We start from the raw sequence: 19,883 nt of genomic DNA, 5'->3' as shown, positions 1-19,883 counted from the left end.
TACTTACTGCTGAACAGCTTGGTGTAACTCAGGCTGTATTCAGAGTACCTCTGTTGTAACATCTCTATATTCTTTTGCAAGCCTGACCTCAGACAATTTGATTACCAGAGCTGCCACACATCCTTGCATGTCAAGCCAGTTATCTCAAAGCAATTGCTAGCGAAGAAGTCTTCCCCAAAGGATCAATGATTTCTGATGTGACAGATTTATTGATCTGAGGAGCACAACCCTGAGTGGGAACTCTGTCACATTTTTTGATTTAGTTCCCACATGGGTTCTCACATTGACATCAAACGGCCCCATAAATCCAACGGGAGCAAACACAGTGCAACAGGTCACAGAAAGGTAACTCTCTTTGTCTCCTCTGGAAGACCTCTGAGTCGGTGTTTATTAATGGCTGAAGGCATTCAAACACATCTGGTCTCTCACTTAGTCATGACTCGATCTGCGTGTTTAAAGTGTGCATAAGCTCTTTAAGCTGTTTCCCCCATTAGCTTGGGGTGCTATGAAGAGCTTGTATCCTTTTCATGACCCACTAATGGTCCTAGCTTGATTAACTCCGGACTCTGGCAGTAAGGGGACGTTTTTTTCTGGTGCAATGCCTGAGAACAGAGCACGGTTGCATAACTGACGAGGAAGTGGCCTGGGTCGTAAATAACGTGCCTGAAATGATCCATCTGGGAGCGGCACTTTTAGTGGAGGCTCCTAATTTGCGGCCTGGTGGCCTTCATAAAGACCCCAGAATACATTGCCAAATCATAAACTGTGTTTAACCCATGCACCCCACTCCCTCTGTCTGTTTGCATTTTCCTCTGGCTTTCATTCTGTTTTCAAGCATGTAGGACGTCCCTTTCTTCCCTGTCGGCCGGCTAAACTCCAGAGGCCCCTAAAGCACCATAATGGATGGATTTCACCAAAAAAAAAGGAAAAAAAGTTTGCACACTCTGATGTCGTCCCAAACCTGTATGCTTTTCTATCTTTTTTGAACCACAAAAGGAGATATTTATGAAAAATGTGTTTGTTTTTTTGGTCTATACAGTGAAAGTCAGTTGGGTCCAATGTTGTTTGGATAAAAAACATTCTTCATAATCTCTTTTTTTATATATATATTGATGATATTACCCCTTTTCAAAAGTTGCAAAACATTAAAAGTGACTACATGCAGAGATCAATGTACATAATCAATGTCAAGTCTTTGTTTTTGTCTCCATTGTAATCTCGATATCAGAGGTGTAGACCCTTGCAGCTAGATGAAAGCATGAGTGTAATAAACAGCATGGTCATAAAGGCGAGGTGATCTGGCATGGCTCTGCAGCCCTTATGTAATTTCTCGCCTGGCTGTGATGTTCATGGTTCTGTTGTTGTTCCTGCTTTGATCTACCACAGTGATAACGGTGTTCCAGAAAGCAACGCTAATGAAAAAAGATATAGCGGGAGTGGAAGTTCACCACAGCTCGCAGGAAATATGCTTGCTGATAAGAACACTGCTCTTCTGTATGCTTCATCTATAGAGGAAGCATTAACGTAGCATTGTGTACTCTGATATAACCAGGTGTAGTGTCTGATATGGGAACATACACCTGTTCAGTGTCTGCTACAACCACAGGAAATAGATTAGGAATATTCATCTTAAAAGGGATAGTTTGCCCAAAAATGAAAATTCTGCATTGATTTACTGACCCCTCATGATGTTCTAAACCTGTATGACTTTATTTCTTCCAAGAAATACAAAATTACTGGTTGCTGTTTTCATTGCATTTCCAAGTAATGGGTACTGAGGCATTAAAGCATCAAAAAAGACACAAAAGCACCATAATATGTTGTCCATATAACAATATTTTTAACACTCCTGAAGTCATACAAAGCTGTGTGAGGAAGAGGCTAAAGGAACGTTTACACTAAACCATTTTCAATTAAAAACTGAAAACTTTTTATATGTTTTGGCTATTCATTTACACAACAACTGTGTTTTGGTGGCCTGAAAATACAAACTTTTGAAAACGGGTTTCAAAGTGCAAGTTTTTGAAAAGGATACCATTCTCGCTTGCGGTTACGTCATGGGCATGTGTATTACATGTTCAATCTACAGGCTTTGTAGAAGAATGCATATGTGCACAGGCACATACACTGTGAAAAATGATATGATCAATAAGTTATGACAACATGTTATGTTTTCATACATTTATGTTTTTACATTGCTTTAACTCATCAAAATAAGTTAAGCAACATTTTTTATGTTATGCAAGATTCAACTCATTTTTTAAAGCAAGTTTAATGTAATTTAAGTTGAAATAACTTAAACATCCAAGTTCATTGTATTTAAAAATTTAAGGCAGCAATTTTTTTTTTTTTTTTTTTTAAGACAGTATAGTTTTTCTTTACAAAGTGACATCAGCAGTTACTGGCCTGGCATGAATCTCGTTTTTAGTCATTTTCGCGGATCCATGTGAACGGGGATCATTTTGACAGTTGCTGTCTGTACTTTTCAAAAACATTTACGTTTTTAGTTGTTGTGTAAATGTACCCTTAAGCATAAACCATTCAACTTTGTGAACGAATCATCCTATTGAGTCAGATCGTTCTCAACATTGGTCTGAATGATTTGTTCACAACTGATTTGATTCCTGAATTAACTATTTGTGTGCATTGTTTTGCCCATTTGAGTTTTTTGTCATTTTGACTTTAGAAAACTGTACAAAAAAAGTAATTTTCCCCAAAAAAATCCCTTTAAAATGATGCAATAGACATGTTGGATTTGGTGAACTCAGTTGTATATGAAATGAAATATACTTTATTGTCCCTAGTAGTGAAATTTGGAGCAGACTCAAAACATTCCAACATCACCTGGTACACCTAAAAAATACATACACACAATACATACAATAAACATACATCCGATACACTAGCACATTGAGAGAAGTGTCACTGCTCCAGATTTAGCAACTTGATAGATACCGACACAAACAAATTTTTTAAATCGGTTCAGTTTGCAGTGTGAAATCCTGTACCTTCTCCCAGAAGGTAATAGTTCGTAGCTGGAGTACTGATCTGCTTTATACCATTAGATAAGTTTTAAAATATAACTCTACTTTTTTGTCTTGGCATAAGAACTTCAGTGCCTTCCACAGAACTTGCTGTTAGCACTCTCACTATGCATGACCTTTAACCTCATGCCTCAGTTGCCCATAATTCTCAGCAGACAGGGCAACTGAGGCATGGAGTTCAGCCCCTTGCTGGGGGTCAGCAAAGTCTCATTTTGTCAGATCAGCTGCTGAATGATGGATGAATGGCATGCTGAACTAGCAACAGTGCTAATCGGGAGTTTAGCAACTCTACAGGATCATGTCCAAACTCAGTGACTTCCATACAGTTCCAGGTGTCAGGAACGTCCTAAAGTGAGCTGATAGGATTAGCAATAAATGTCCAATACACTGAACACAATAATTACAACTAAATCATCTTATTTTAAGACAATTTGAAAGTAAATCTATGAAACGTATATGTTAATATATTTAAAGCCAAATATTTGCCTTTATGATTTATGTTTTCTCTTATTCCATCAACCATGACATTGCCCTTTTAAAGCGCATTTTTAGGATTTTTGTGGCTTTTTGAATTTCCTCATAAGCCGCCTTGATCCGTGAGCCAGGAAATATGAATTGAAAGAAAAAAAATGGGATTACAGACTAATATGGAAAACAGATTCGGCAGAATAAAGTACCCCAGTCATAAATGCATAACCACAGACCTGCAACATTAAGATTCCCACTCATGAATCCAAAGGGACTGCCTAGATCGGAGACATCATGAAACATGTACAACAGCTCTGAATTGAATTATCAGTACTCTTACTCTCACTGTGATGGTTTATGAGGCTTCTCTGAGGGGATATACTCATATGAGGAGTAATTAATAAGCGGTGTGTTTTGTGAAGAAATGTCTCGTCTGTGTTTGGGAATAATAAATCCAACTGCGGGAGGGGAAAAAGTCATTGTCTTTTTTGTTATTTCATTTTTCTGTTCCACATTTGTCTTTTTACATCTCGTAGGGACTCTGATCAAAGTCTGATCACTGAGGATGGATTGCAAACATGGTTTAATGATTTCAAGCAGGCTTTGCAAGTGAGTATGAATAAAGTGAGAACTGTCTATGATTTATTCTGTGGTCTGATCTTGTATTTAAGTAACCCTGGTCTGAACCTTCCCACTGGGGTCTGAACCCTTCTCTCTTTTTGAATACGTACAGTACAGCTCCCCAATTTCATGACTCTTATCCAACTTCACGTTCTTCTTGCAGTATTTCAAACAGCACACTCTGTGGCAATGAAAACCATTCCCCACAAGACTCCTATTTTCCCTTTAACTGAGCATGTTCTAATTTATTTTCTACTCAAAATCAGGATATGCAGCATAGCTGTAATTGTTGAGGAAGGTGCTTGTGGTTCATTGTAATTCATATGAATGCTTATGTGGTTTATCTGGCAGCCAGAGGTCAGACAGATCCCACATTTTTATTTTATTTTTTATTGTTACGACTTGCACAGAGGGTTGAACTTGGTTTTTACACTTCAGATGAGGATAAATATTATATATATATATATATATATATATATATATATATATATATATATATATATATATATATATATATATATATACAGCTATGGAAAAAATTAAGAGACCACTTAACATTGATTTCTGAACTTGGAGTGGTCTCTTAATTTTTTCCATAGCTGTATATAGTTTTAGTCAACAATAAAAACAATGGTCATTTAAATAAAAATATTACTCAATGAATTAAAGAATTTCTAATTGATTTTCAATGGGAGACCTGCGGAAAGTTTCGCTGGCGGTGCACAAGCGGTCACCCAAAATCTTACTGTTTCCACAACCATGGCTCTTTGCGGAAGGCGCCACCGAAGATAAAAATATCTTTTTGTGAGTGCCATTGGCTATAACCAATTATTGTGTGAAATTATTGTGTAATGAAATGCCCAAAGTTGTATGACCCATCATAAAGAGATAAAAAAAAAGGAAAGAAATTAAAAATCCAGTGAGTGCACGAGTTGGTTTGCCAAATAAAAATACAAATTCAAGCAAAATGTCATAGTTAGGGTTAGTTCACCCAAAAATGAAAATTATGCAACTTATTACTCATCCTCATGTCGTTAAACACCCATAAGACATTCGTTCATCCTCGGGACATGATTTGAGATATTTTTGATGAAATTCGATGGCTCAGTGAGGCCTATATTGACCTGGCATGCAAAACGTATTCTCGTCGCTTCATAACATTAAGGATGAACCACTGTTTTTAGTACCTTTCTGGGCATCTGAAAGTGTTAATTGTCTTGCTGGCAACGCAGGCCTCACTGAGCCATCAGATTTCATCAAAAATATCTTAATTTGTGTTCTGAAGAAGAACGAAGGTCTTAAGGGTGTGGAACGACATGAGGGTGAGTAATTAATGACAGAATTTTCATTTTTGGGTGAACTAACCCTTTAACTCAACTGTGTCTGATGCTAGTCATATTCCCATGAAATAATTTTTTTTGTTGTTGTTAGTAAATACAAATTCACTACGAGCGAAAGCGGCAGCTGCGCAGCAATTCCACTGCTTGCCGTGTTCCGTGGGAAAGGGTCTTCAGATATATAGATTTAATTAATGTAGTTTATAAATGCAATTAATCAATGTTAAATATGTAAAAAAATCAAATTAAATTAAATTAATTAATATAGACATTGCATGAGGGTATGATTAAATAGCACTTTTTCCAATTAATTTTTGAATTAGCATGTTGAATTGACAGCTCTATTGAGAGCTGTAATGTTACTTAGGGTAAAAAACAACAACAACAAAAAAAACTGTAATTTGAATATGATTTAAATCAACAGCCTTTACTAAAGAGCCTCTCAGATCACGAGTCAAGAGTCATCAAGAGTGCAGTACTATATGCTTTCACCGCAGGAGTAATTTTAGCAAGGCACGTGTATTTTTACATAACACAAGAGCAACAGTGGGATAGATCTGTGGTTAAACATTTCCAGCTTGCCATAAAGAAAGCGCTGTGATTTTTCCCTTGTCGCCCTGTAACTTTGTGCTTTCAAAATGTTGTACTTTGTTCTGAAAACAGTTACAATCGAGCCAAACCTTAACAAAGTTAAACAAGTTTTGCAGTAACTCAAGCCCTGCTTTGAAAATAAACCAAGCTCAAATCTTTCTTTTATCTTCTCAAAAGAGACAAGACCAAGAAAAATGATGTAAAATAGATCTGACTTGTTTCATTTCTGTCCACCAGCAGCACGGTGAATGTTTCTGACAGGGGGAGCGAGTCAGCCCACGTGCTAGAGCACCAGGTCAAGCCTGTTGTTTTGGTGGGTATGAAGTGCTGAAGAGGCGTTTACCTCTGTCAACCTTGTGGGACAACACAGACTGTCCAACTGTATTCCAACTACAGCTTCAGTTTGTGAGCCTGGAATTTGCTGATGTTAAAACATCCCAATAGAAGACTTTTCTATTTAAATCTGTGTTTTATTCAGATGCTGTATTTACAGTGACAGTAGTTAAAAGGTGACTGATAAAGACTTTAAAGTACGCATACAGTACAGCGGTCGATTGAGGCTTTTTCTGTCCATTCTGTGTTTGTCCATCAACGCAACCCACAGGTCACTGATGACCTGCAAATGGTCCAGGAAATGAGGCACCATGTGCTCTGGCGTGCCGCCTTTTTCTTCTAACTTCTGGAATACTCCATAAGAACTCCATAGCTGTTTGACTATAAAAATATGTAACACTTGGAACTCCCGTGTCGTTTCTAGACCTCTCATGTCCGTCCCTTGAAAGTATTCATGCAGGTGTAGCTACCTGAGAACTTGTGGATTTCTTCAAGGGCACTCTGCGGTAGCATACTGTAAAAACGAAGCGATTAAATGTAATGAATGAGGATTTCCAAAATATATTTGCTGAAATAATTGGATTTGAAAATAAAATTGGATTTGTAAATAGAATCAGACTGTACCTTTTGAGGATAACGAGTGCATGCATGGTCCAGGGTAGGTAAACAAAAGCTGTATTGGTCCTAACAGCATCCACTGTTCTCTGCGCCACCACCTCTGGCTTTAGAGGAGGGAAGAGTTGAGGAAACCTGCAGAGCAAAACCCCAGTTAAATACACTTGTGTTTGTTGGCTGTCACATCTACAAATATATACCATTGTATTACCATTGTTTGTAGGTAGGCGGCCCAGGACTTTATCCATTGGGAATTGATTGGATCATGAAAAGAGGGCGTTACACATCAGAATGGAGCCAGACCAAATATGAGTTTGCTAAAACAATGGCTTAAAATCAATTTGGCTTTTGGTTGGTATTATAAAAAACTCTGCCAATAACTGAAAATTACAGTTGATTTGGAGGAAAAGCAAGTTATTGCATTCTGATTAAAGATTCTAAAGAAAATTGTTTTGGAATAATGAGGAATCATTCAAATTAAGCATTGGCGAAGTAAATAGGGTCAATTTTAGTTTCACTTTGATGAAAAAATACTTGAAATGATGTTCATTTTACTTGCTGCCAACTGAAACGGAACAATCAAGAAAAAATGTGAGCCGGAATTTTATTTTAGCCATCAAACATTTACATGATTGTGGAAAAGCTGTCTATATGAGTGGTGTTTTTAAGCAATTCGTTTGTGCTGTACCCGTGTTTTCTGCCATTTAAAACATCGGCTTACCTGACTCTCATGCCCTGAAACATTTCAGTGTTGGTATGGAATGGGAGGACAGTGGTACAGCCCACGCCTGGGCAGTCCAGCAACCCCAAAGTGAGGCTTTCCATGAAGGCTAGTGATGATGCTTTAGAGGTGCAGTAGTCTATAGCACCAGGGATGGGTGACAGAGACAGGATGGAGTTGACACACACAACATGGCCGTTTTGCAGTTCCAGCATACGAGGCAGGAAGGCTTTTGTGGTCTGTGGATGAAAGGATTATTAAAATATGAATTAAATCCCTGGAAGTAGGCACTTGGAAGGCAAATGATGAAAATTGTTCATTATTATAGACAATACACCGATCAGGCATAACATTATGACCACCTTCCTAATATTGTGTTGGTCCCCTTGTGCTGCCAAAACAGCCAAAATGTTCACTTGCTGTCTAATATATCCCACCCACTAACAGGTGACGTGATGAAGAGATAATCAGTGTTATTCACTTCACCTGTCAGTGGTCATAATGTTATGCCTGGTCGGTGCATGTAAATGTCAGCATGAAACGGAAGTTGTAATCATCTTTTCTTCCCTATTGTAACATATGTCCAAGAAAAACAGCTTCTTAAATGAGAAAAACATTTGATTTTTGTACTTACCCAAAACTGTCCCATTGTATTGATGTGCTGTGATTTCAAAAGAGCATCGTCATCACTGTCCAGCAAACTCTTCCCATGCACCACTGCAGCATTATTCACTAGAACGGTAACATCTCCCACCTACCATCAGAACAAAATACCCACTGTGAGATATTCTTTCGAAAACAGATTATTCTTTCTCCTTTACAGCTAGTTAGCTCAGTCATTTTGCTGGGCCTTATCTAACCCAGACATTCATGCGAGGTGTGATCTCTATCCAGGCTATGGGGGTGGAAGGCAACAGAGCACTGGGGTTATTAGAGTTTGAACTAATCTTATTATCTTAATAAGAAACTCCTCAGGGTATAATATTATGGGGCATACCTTTTCTCTGACAACCTTGGCTTGCTTGTAAACCTCTTCTCTGTTGGCCACATCGCAAACAAAGTAATGGCACTCTGTCCCCATGAGGGCGATCTCCTCACACGCCTCCTTCAGACATTTTTCCGTCCGGCCCCACAGAATTAGCTGTTTGGATATAGGGACCAAATATCAAAGGTGGAACAGAGCAGAAAACTGCCCAGAAATATAAAGGTTTACAAAACATAATGTGATCTGCCATATTGGCAATAAATCATCTTTCTGAAAGCAAAACCATACTACGTCACTGCTCAGATAAGTGCTTAGTCATGAATTAGTGTCTCAAAGTAGATTTAATTTGATTGAAAGTATTTCATGTTGTCAGTTGTTGTGCTTAAACAGTCTTACCTAATTTATCATGACTTATTCTTCAATGTGGGTGTTTACTTGTAAACACAAGAGGCTATGTGGCCTACAATTCATGCCAAAACTTTTGACATAAAAAACATGAGTCAGAAGATGTGTTTTTGTATTTCATTGTCCTTTTTAAATTAAAAACACATTTACTTAGAACTCTATATGAGGAATAGGAGGATTCCTAGGAGAATAGGAATTTTCAAATGAATCCAGAATTATGCAAGTTTTACCCCAAAAGCTTTATCCATTTGTGAGGAATATACATCACAGCAACATATGAAACATAGTAGTTATGGTAAGAACAGAACAGTTTATTTCATTGAAGGAACAGTGGGGCTATTTTTCACAGACCACTATCAGTTTGGTGAAGGATTAAGAGAGATGACTGCATGAATGGATTGGCTGGGACAGGGAACACGGGGGGCAGTGATTGGTCAATTAGATTTTTCAGTCTGAGAGGTCAAGGAAAGGTAATGAAATCAGTGATGCTGCCTCATCATATCTCACAAATTCTCATAGAGATTACACAGCCTGCTGGGCATACAGACCCGGCCATTTTCTGCTTCAACAGCCACATAATAGTGGGTGCACACATAGGTTAACTTAGCTATCCTTTCAGGACAAGTTTGGCTGCAAAAGAGAAACCTCCCTTTGGGGACATGGTCATTTGGGGAAAAAAAAAAAAATAATAATAATAATTATATATATATATATGTATATATGTGTGTGTGTGTTAGCTCTGTTATAGTCATAGTGTTATTTTTATATTTATATACTAAGATAGAATTATTAACATATTGAATTAGCTTGTATTTTTATACTTGCAGATTTCATTTTAATTTTAGTTTTTGTTATGTGCTTTTGCCATTTTTTATTACTTTTATTTAAATATTTCTTTCATTTTTCTATATGGCTTTAATTAAATTTATTTCAGTTAGTTGACAAGGTAACATTTCTATGTTTTTGTTTAAGTTTTATCAAATATTTATTTTTCATGTTATTTTATTTTAGCTTTATTTCAGTTACCGAAAACTAATTTTTTATATTTTTAGTTTTAACAAAAGCATGTGTAATTATAATTAACTTTATATAAAAACAACATAAGTCTAAAAACAGTAAAAGTCTATTGTTGTATATGTTCTGATTGTGTGAATGTCTATCACAGACTTCTTCACAATATTGTAAGAGATAATCTTGGGATATTTTATAACGATAACCTCCCCTTAGCCTTGCCCTCCATTAACATTCAATTTTATTAGAGCCAAAATATTGTTGCCATCTAAACCCAGGATGTAGTTTTTCTCTTACAAAGCCTTGCTTTTCATAGCCAAAACCGACTGCAAAATACTGAAGTGTCACCTTGTTCACACTGCTAGCTGACTGTGAAGAATGATACACATTTATTTTCCATGGGTGCCTGTAATTGGTCCAATTATGTTTTTCTCTTTTGAAAAGGGTTTGTGGAAATTTCCAGTCTCTGAGCATGTGGTGTGTTCATTTCGTTAAGTATGCATTTCAGCCAACTCCTATGTGGAAAAGAAGGGTCAATCTGAAATGTGAAGAAACATTACTCAACAAAAACTGTACTCAGTGTTTTTCTAGCTAAATTCATTCTACTCAGATAACAATTTCACGTTAGCCATCCTAATTAACCTAAAGCAATCAATCCCTATCAGTGATGCTTGCCGATGAATTAGGCCAAAGATGGTGTGATCTGCAGGTGGTTTCACCTCATTGGCCTAATGGACGTTTATTTGATAAACCTGTTTTTGTATGGGTCTACTTTATATGCATGGCCTTTGAGCTAATTACTAGAAAGGTCTTGATTAAGCTTATAATAGGATTTCACAACAATCTTGATATTTCTGTCAGAGAACAAGAGCTCACAAGGTGGTCTCCCATACAATCCCACTATGAGCTTCATCCGCACACATCACATTAGCAATTCTTATCACTAAAGTCCTTAGAGTAGCAATGGTTGAGTGCACCGCATTACCATATAATATGCGAAAATAAGGAGCAAACAAACCGTGCTTAATCCAGTCCTGTGAGGACACATATTGTGTTTCCTCAAAGATAAACACACTGTGTATGAAGCTCTTATTAAGGAGCATATAATCTGTTGTTTAGGAGAAATGCATGACAACATCAACAAGACCAGTAATTCCCCCGATTTTCACACTAAAAGTGCAATAACTATATTAGAGTCCACATCAGCACACAATATCGTTCTTTTTTTTTTTTAAGCACACTGCATTTTTGTCGTCTGCTGCTTTAAATGCTTGAGCTCATTAAAGCAGGATGGATTCTGATTGGCTGTCAATCAGCTGAAAAAATAATTCTGAAAGAGATTACAACAATATAATTTCTCTGTGCCATTATTGTTATCATTGTGGTATTGACTTATTAGACGAGTTATCGTTATAGTGTTTGCAACTTATTTTACAGTATGTGCTCTTTCAATGTACTTACCCACAAAAGTACTATAAGGTAACTACATGGGTAAGTTAAGGTTTAGGAGTTGGTTCAGGGTTCAGGGTTAGTACCTACTTATTACCCAATTAGTGTCATTACAACAATAAGTATGTTCAAGCGAAACAGGACTGTAAAATAAAGTGCTACCGTTATAATTGGAGCCTAAGGCAACATCTACATTGATACAAATACATTTGAAAATGGTGTTTTCATTTTAAAATGCTCTCCGTCCACTATAATTTTCAAGCATTTTCCAATGGTTTGTATTCCACACTGAAACGTCGAAAAATGCGTTTTCAAGTGAATCCAGATTAGGGTAGACGTAGCTAAAGTAATCCACTTTGCTCCCATTGGAATGGGTCTGTATGTGCATGGGGGCACAAGAAGTTCAGGAGGCAGTCGCCTGCCGCTGTCTAATTAGTGTGGAGACAGAAGGGTCAGTCACAGGGCACTGCCCAGCTGGGAGCTGTATGGTCCCTGCCACCCTCCCCCGAACCCATACACATACAGAAAGTAATTTACATAGGGCTCACTTCCTTCACACTTCCTTAAGCCATCAGCCATGAGGCCACATGGATGGTCACCGATGATGGTGCTTCTGTAACGTCCACAATCTTTTTCTTTTCTTGGTTCTTCAAATCATCATTAAGGGTTTGGTTAGTGGGCGATTACGTAACTTTTGCAGAATATTTCCAGTGTTGAATTACCCTGCAGGAAGGACTTGCTAAACCTCTTGGACGCCATAATAACGGCCTGCTTTCTGGAAAATTACAACCCCCACTTAGAGGCAAGGGTGGTCAAGTCAACTCCGAGCCTGTGCATTTATGATTCATGCCTTTTTAGCATTCCTTAAGAATGGGCTAACTGTGAAGATAGCCACTGCAGGTGTCTTTTCCAAAGCCTTCACACCTTGACAATGGCTAACAACGGGGTGTTGCCAAGCACGGTGGCTTCCTTTAACATACTGCTGCAAAGCTGCTTCTTTCAAAGACCTTTGCCCTGTTATGATGTAAAAGATGACTTGTGTCAGCGAGCTTTCAGGGATCTAAGGTCTCTGAGCTGTTTGCTGTGTGAGGTTTGCGCTGTGACTTTTACGAAGGGTTTTTATTTAGCACCGATACACACAAGCTTCTCTGGGGGGAAAATGCGTTTAAATCAAAGCCCTGGGTGTAACGCCGCCAGGCTTTGGGGCCCCTGTCACTGTGGTTACAGAAGTTATTAAGCTCTGTTTATTACAGTTGGGCCACTGGGTCTATTTATAATGCAATGTCTTGGGTGGGTGAGGCAGCTGAGACATTTCTTCCCAGCTCTTGACTTTCAGCACACATCATCTTGTTTGCAATCTTACTGCTGAGACACAAAAACATTACACTACTGCCTATGTGAGAGATTTAATTAAGCCATTAAATACTGCAGATGGAGCTCATAATACAGTAAAAATTCATAGGAAAGGTCAGATGCCTAATCTATTAAGCGTATAGCCAAGTTGCTGACACCATGAATTTCTTGGGTCACTGGCCTCTGTAGAGGGTTTTCCACCCAAACCACTGTAATAATTTGAACATGAGAGCTGTCAAAGTTGTCAAAGAAATAAGGGGATTTTTCTCCAAAATAGCTGTTTGTTAGTTGACCCAGTTTGTTATATAAGTTGAACCAGACATTGGGATCCAGCTCTACGTTTTGATTGGTCTGTTGACCGTAGGGGTCATGACCTATGCACTGTTAAGACAATGGGTTTATGAACAGGACAAGTAATGTCCCTAGGGAGAGGAGAAGCCTATACAGAGTGATACTTTGCAAAACAAAACAAACTCATCCATAGGCTTATGATTTGTGTTAATAGCTTACAACAGTTACTTACACAGCACACTTGCGCAGTTTCTACAGTTATGATCATTACAATAGACGGACACTGTACAATTGTTTTCATAATTGTTAAGACCATTCAAAGTGGTTAAGGAAGTGCAATGAACTTTACTTTTTATTTACATTGTAATATAGGCCAGTATGTGCGTGGCAATAAAGATTTTGTACATCATTAATATCAATGGCTAAATAATATTATATTAATAGCAGCTATTTCAATAATTACTTCATGTTTTAAATGCCAAATACCGCTATGTACAGTGTTTTGAAACTTTAAAAACTATCAGTCAGATTGCTCATTGTCAGAAAGAGAAAGAAAGAGGCAGGTATTGAAACTATAGGGTTATACTAACAATACATTGACACTATTTATAAAAAGTGTTGAATAGAAATATCGCGAAATATGACAAAGAGTAGTGATACATTACCTTTTTAACTCCACGCGCGGCGAACTCCTTGGCCAGGTGACGGCCAATGCCCCGTCCGCCACCCGTGATAAGTACCACATCTCCGGTCAGATCTCTCCGCCTGCTCGGTAAGACCCAGCATACGGTCGCCTTGACAATGTAGTAGAGTATCTGAATAGGTAGGAGCACCACGCAGCCCAGCGCCTTCAGATCCATTTCACTCCGTCTCAGTATCCGCTTATCTTAGTTCTCGCCTGGAACAATTGCTGAACTAATTGAATCCTTGCTCGGAGCGATCACCTTTACTCCTATTTAGAGGAGTGGATAAGGCAATTCGCCTTATTTTGCAGCGCTGACGCACACTAAATAGATTGAAATACATCTATCTAAAACAACCCAACGCAGTTTATGTGTGCCTCAGCGGAATATCTGTCATTTTGCGCACCTTTATTCCACATAAACTCTTTATCCACGGAGCTCTTGCTGCGACAAGTGTGCGCTGCTGCTTTGAACCGGAGACGGAGCCCTGTCGCTACTGACAGCGGACAGAACCCAACTCTGACGATACCTCGGATCTGATAGGGGTTTAAAAGAGACCATTTATCTTGATTGACAACTGGAGGACTGACAGAAGTATTGCTTTATCAAACGTTGCCGTGAGGGTTTCTTTATGACGCTAAGTCCCCTCCCCCAGAAGTGGTGCCACAGGCAATTTCGTTGCCTTTCAACCTGCGCTTATTGTAACTAGTGGTGAGAATTTTGATTCATTCAAGTGATTCGAATCTTTTGAATCGGTTCGCTAAAATGGCATTTATGCAGGTTACATCGAGTCCATGAATCATTTACTTTATGAATCATTAGATGTTTACTTTATGTTGTATTTTTCTTTATTTTGAGCATGACTTTAATCATACTATAAAGACAACAAATAATAGCCTAAATAAATTAGGAGTTTATATACGTCATTTTAATTGCGCATGATCAATATTCATATTCTTCAGCTCTCTTCTTTCGACGTTAACATAACGAAATGAATGAACGACTCGTTCAATCGATCAGCAGATTCTTGTACACTAACGAGATCCAGTTAGGTTCGTTCGTTCAGTAAAATGATTCCTTCAAAGATTCATTCAAAACATAGATACATTCATGGTCGAAACGTGATGATTATAACGCTCTTTTTGCACGACTCGCGTTTTATATTGGTTATGCTGGCATGTGATTGCAAGAATCACTGGGCGTAAGTTTTCAGTTTAACAACCTAGTTGTTAAAGTGCTTTATTCTCTCGTGACCGAATTTGACACTGTTTCAATTCAAAACGCTTCCAGCAAACACAAGTGTCAACACGACAGAGGACTTTGAACTGTCAGGGAAAAAATGAACCGGTTTGACAAGACATATATTTGTATGAACATAAAATATATTTAAGTATATAGCCTATAATAAACGGTAAAACATTTATTACCTTAAAAACTTAGTGGTAAACAAGCGGGTATGCTTGTTTACAATACTGTACAAGGTTATGATTATAGCCTATATTTTGATATATTTGTGAAATTAAAAAACTAAATCTAGGTATCTTTTTTTTCCTTCTTTTTTTTTTTTTTTTTGCAAGGTTCCTGTACAAAAAACAAAACAAAAAAACACCATAACCACCATATTGCATCTCCTTCAATCAGAAGAATTATTTTCCCCGTCATTTATTATATTTAGTTACTTTTATGACATTTATGGATAATTTCAAGCTACCTTTATTGTAATAATGAGTATTTTGGTTGCAATACTGTATATGTTAGGAGAGAAATTAAATTAACATGGTAACTTCTGTAAAGTTTGGTTTGTAAAATAAATATTATTTGTTCCCTATTTTCTCTTTCTCATTTCAAACTCCCATAGGGTCCCAAAGTCTACAACTTTTCAGTGTGTGTTGTGTGTATGTAAACAGGTGTGTGATACTGTTTGCCCTAAATGTTGGGTCTCCTGTTGCTCTTTTCAGTCCACAGTGCTCAAACTGGAAGGATTCCTGCAGACCAGTGCACTTCCAGAACATCGAGACCTTTGTAAATGGCTCTTAAACTCACACAGTAAACCCAGGAGCCGTTGTGGAGATTCCAGACTGTGATTTTTGGCCTGGCCTCTGTTTCTACTGCTTAAAAGCTGAATAGAGGGCTGCTCAGACCGGACTGGGTTGAAATGCAGCCTCACAAAGACTGCTTTGTGCTATGATGTGCCTCTTAGTAATGGCCCAGCAACTCTCAGAGAAGGCTTAATGGTTGTCTGATGGGGGAAAAAAGCATGTTCCACTTAAATTGGCCCATTTCTGGATCTGTTGATCAAACACAGGCCCAAAATCGCACATGCCGATTTAATTTTCAGTATCACAGAATATTGTAAAACTATTATCCTCTATTCTTATTTGATTATGAGGATTTATTTTATAAAGGAGGATGATGATGACGCTGAACACAAAGGCTTTTTCTTGTCAGTTAGAGTGTCACTGCCATCTACAGATCAACAGTGAAAATTCACTAAATAATCTGATGTATTCTCAGTGGTAGCCAGAGTACTAACATTGCCTGTCATGGAATAGTTTTTATCATTAATGATCATTTGCATAGTAATAGGATTAAAGGAACTAAGTTAGTTGATGAATATGCAGCGTTATGTCTTCTCTAAAGCCGTGCCATCAATTATCTCTATGTAAACATTCAGCTAGCATATTTTCTTGTGCGTTGTTGACATTACTAATTAGCTAATGTGTTATCTGGTCAGTTAGAGTTGTGGGATTAGGCATTTGTCAGGATTGCCAGATCTTTCCTTGCATTTGTAGACTGGTCAGACCTTATATTTGCTTGGATAGTATAAATGTGTACAGTGCCATGCTGTAATTTAAATACACACGGTGGCACCTAAATTGGCTGCTTAATGCTTCAAGTGAAGTAGTTTTGGAATCTGAAAAATCTTTTTTAGAGTAGCCATCCACCTGATATAGGCCTGTCCCCCATACTTATTTCTGCTGACACTATTTTGTAAACTGACTATATTATAATCTTAACCACCTTTAGTCCATAAAAATCTAATTTGTGCAAAACTGTCTCAAACTTCTGGAAAAGGTTTCACACTTTCTGTGTGAAACCTGTGGACTTGGCAACCCTGGATCTCCCTGACTTTATAGCTGCACTATAAGTGGGAGGGAACATGTATTTTGAACACTTATTGCATTGCATGCAGCACATTCAAACAGCCATGTATACTGCAACTGCGATTCTGCTCATTGTGTTTGCAGCTCTTTTTGCTGCTTTTTGTTTGTTGGTAGTTGTCCCGGTATACTTTGAGCTGAGAAAATCAAATATTCCTCCTGGAGTTGCTAATCCTGGGAAACTACGTGTGATTCATTGTGCATATGTTGGGATAAACGTTGTGGTGAGTGTTCATGCTGTATGTGTTGCATTCGCTGGCAAATCCAATCACATTGGCCCATTTCTTGTTGAATTCTCATTTCCACTGCAGACTAAAAAAAGAGTAATGACTGCATGTTATGCATATACTTTGATTCTTGTATTTATTTTAAATGTTTTAGCACAAAGACTTTTCTAATCATATAGAAGTGCTCAATGCAAAGTCCACCTTAGTTATTTAATAACTCTTCAGTGATATCTGATGTTTTAAACCTGGGCATAGCAAGTTCAGCAGAGTGTTTTTCTGTAATCACTAACTCGATATTCTCTCAAGGGCATGACATGTGAAGACCAAGTATGGTAACTCATACTTGGATTTTTCCTCTGCATTTAACCCATCCAAGTTAGTGCACACACATTAGGAGTAGTGAGTAGTGAACACACACACACACTGCAAACCATGGACACACACACACACACACACACACACACACACACACACACGTAGCAGTGGGCAGCCATTTTTGTGGCAAGTGGACTTCTTTACCCCGTCAGTGACACATTTAAAGGTGCTCTAAGTGATGTCAAGCGTTTTTAGGCCAAAACATTTTTTTGTCACATACAGCAAACATCTCCTCACTATCCGCTAGCTGCCTGTCCCCTGAACACACTGTAAAAAAAAAAAAAATGCGGTCTCTGTAGTCCCCACAAGCTCCAAAAACGGCAACAAAAACAAACTGGTGCAGTCTGGACCACGAAACATAATAAACAGTGCAATTCGCACTGCATGACTCAGGAAGCACGGAGTGGAGGGGGAGGAGGAGGAGGAGGGAGGGTCTAGCTAGCCTCTGTTTTGTTTGACAACACTTCGAACGTCAACAGGAAGTTACTCCACCCAGGATCGCTTAGAGCACCTTTAATGACAGTGAATATTAAGAATTGGCCAACTTATATTTTTTTTGTATTAAACCCACCTTTAGGGCCAAATTCTGGAGCAATTGGGGCTGTGTCATCAGATGAATTTTATACGATGGTGCAGATGTTGTATCATGGCCAGCAAAAGGCCAGTGCCACAAGGGCTTCGTATTAAGGACTTGACCTTCAGTGGAGTTCCAGTGAGGGTGTATGAGCCTACAGCTGCCTCAGGAGAGAAAAAAAGAGGCCTGGTTTACTTTCATGGCGGCGGATGGATGTTTGGCTGCATTGGTAATGCTGCAATGCACGCCTAGACACAGTAAAATACTGTTGTGTTGATATTTTAACGTTTTAATTTTCCTTCCACAGATGATTACGATGAAGTGTGTCGGTATATATCACTGGAGAGTGACACCACAGTTGTCTCTGTTGGGTTAGCTGACTCAGTTTTTCTGTATAAATCAAGTTAAATTCTGGCCAGTTCAATTTCATGATCTTATTCTGTTGTTTTCCTAATCTGTTTCCAATATTTAGTTACCGCCTGGCCCCCCAACACAGGTACCCTGCCCACTTAGATGACTGTGAGGTTGTGACTCGCCACTTCCTATCAATAGCGGCAACCGATTTCGGGGTGGACCCACGCAGGGTGGCAGTTGGTGGGGACAGTGCAGGGGCGAACCTGGCAGCCGCTCTCTGCCAGAGGCTGTCGAAGACGCAGGAATGTCATCTGCCATCTCCCTGTGCCCAGGTTCTCATCTACCCGGCTCTGCAGATGGCAGATTTCCACCTGCCCTCATACCAGCAGAACCACTCTGTGCCCATATTGTTCAGAGGCCGAGCGGTGTTCTTTTTCCTGCAGTACCTCAACGGGAATACGTCTGTGAGCCAGCAGGTTCTGGAAGGCAAGCATGTTCCTGCCGAGCTAAAACTTCGCTATAAGAAATGGCTGGATCCAGATAATCTTCCACCTCAGTTTAGAAAGGGAGCAAAAAGTCCACTGGTTATCGCAAACCACGATCCTGATGTCTATCACATCGTCAAACAGGGCTTAGATCCAGAGATCTCCCCTTTACTAGCCGAGGATGACGTTCTTCGCCTCACGCCAGCCGCCTTCGTCCTGACCTGTGAGTTTGATGTTCTAAGAGATGATGGCATTCTGTTCCAGAAGCGACTGAAGGATGTAGGAGTGGGTGTCACGTGGGAGCATCTATCTGATGGCTTCCACGGGATCATCAGCTTCTTCAACCAAGGCTGGTTGACATTTCAATCATCTCGAAGGGGTATGGACAGCATTGTAAGATATGTGAAGACTCTCTGACTGGGAAGTCAAAAGATTTGTCAGAATGATTCTTCTATGAGGTGCATGAAAATGCACTTTAAAGGGTTAGTTCACCCAAAAATGAAAATTACTCACCGTGCCTCATGTCGTTCCACAACTGTAAGACCTTTGTTCATCTTCAGAACACAAATTAAGATATTTTTTGATAAAATCCGATGGCTCAGTGAGGCCTCTATTGACAGCAAGATAATTAACACTTTCAATTGCCCAGAAAGCTACTAAAGACGTATTTAAAACAGTTCATGCGAGTACAGTGGTTCAACCTTAATGTTGTGAAGCGGCGAGAATACTTTTTATGCGCCAAAAAACAAAATCAAGACTTTATTCAACAATATCTAGCGATGGGCGATTTCAAGACACTG

At 38.7% G+C, this 19,883-nt stretch overlaps 2 protein-coding genes across 2 annotated transcripts; one reads left to right on the top strand and one right to left on the bottom strand.

The window, feature by feature from the left end:
* Positions 1 to 4,780: 4,780 nt before the first annotated feature.
* dhrs3b (dehydrogenase/reductase (SDR family) member 3b) lies at positions 4,781 to 14,589 on the bottom strand. The gene is made up of 6 exons (XM_067387248.1): positions 13,890 to 14,589; positions 8,728 to 8,871; positions 8,365 to 8,484; positions 7,731 to 7,969; positions 7,019 to 7,144; positions 4,781 to 6,908 (listed from the first exon to the last, which is right to left on the bottom strand). Exons 1-6 carry the CDS (start codon positions 14,082 to 14,084, stop codon positions 6,824 to 6,826), a joined length of 909 nt encoding a protein of 302 aa, XP_067243349.1. The 5' UTR covers positions 14,085 to 14,589; the 3' UTR covers positions 4,781 to 6,823.
* A 2,516-nt stretch (positions 14,590 to 17,105) lies between these two features.
* Positions 17,106 to 19,629, top strand: aadacl4 (arylacetamide deacetylase-like 4). The gene is made up of 4 exons (XM_067387247.1): positions 17,106 to 17,292; positions 18,248 to 18,473; positions 18,552 to 18,615; positions 18,717 to 19,629. The coding sequence occupies exons 1-4, from the start codon at positions 17,116 to 17,118 to the stop codon at positions 19,498 to 19,500; spliced, it is 1,251 nt and encodes a 416-aa protein (XP_067243348.1). The 5' UTR covers positions 17,106 to 17,115; the 3' UTR covers positions 19,501 to 19,629.
* Positions 19,630 to 19,883: the final 254 nt, after the last annotated feature.

This window comes from Chanodichthys erythropterus, chromosome 6 (genome assembly GCF_024489055.1).
Source record: "Chanodichthys erythropterus isolate Z2021 chromosome 6, ASM2448905v1, whole genome shotgun sequence".
NCBI classification, from domain to species: Eukaryota; Metazoa; Chordata; class Actinopteri; order Cypriniformes; family Xenocyprididae; genus Chanodichthys; species Chanodichthys erythropterus.
This window is presented reverse-complemented; position numbering and strand designations above follow the sequence as displayed.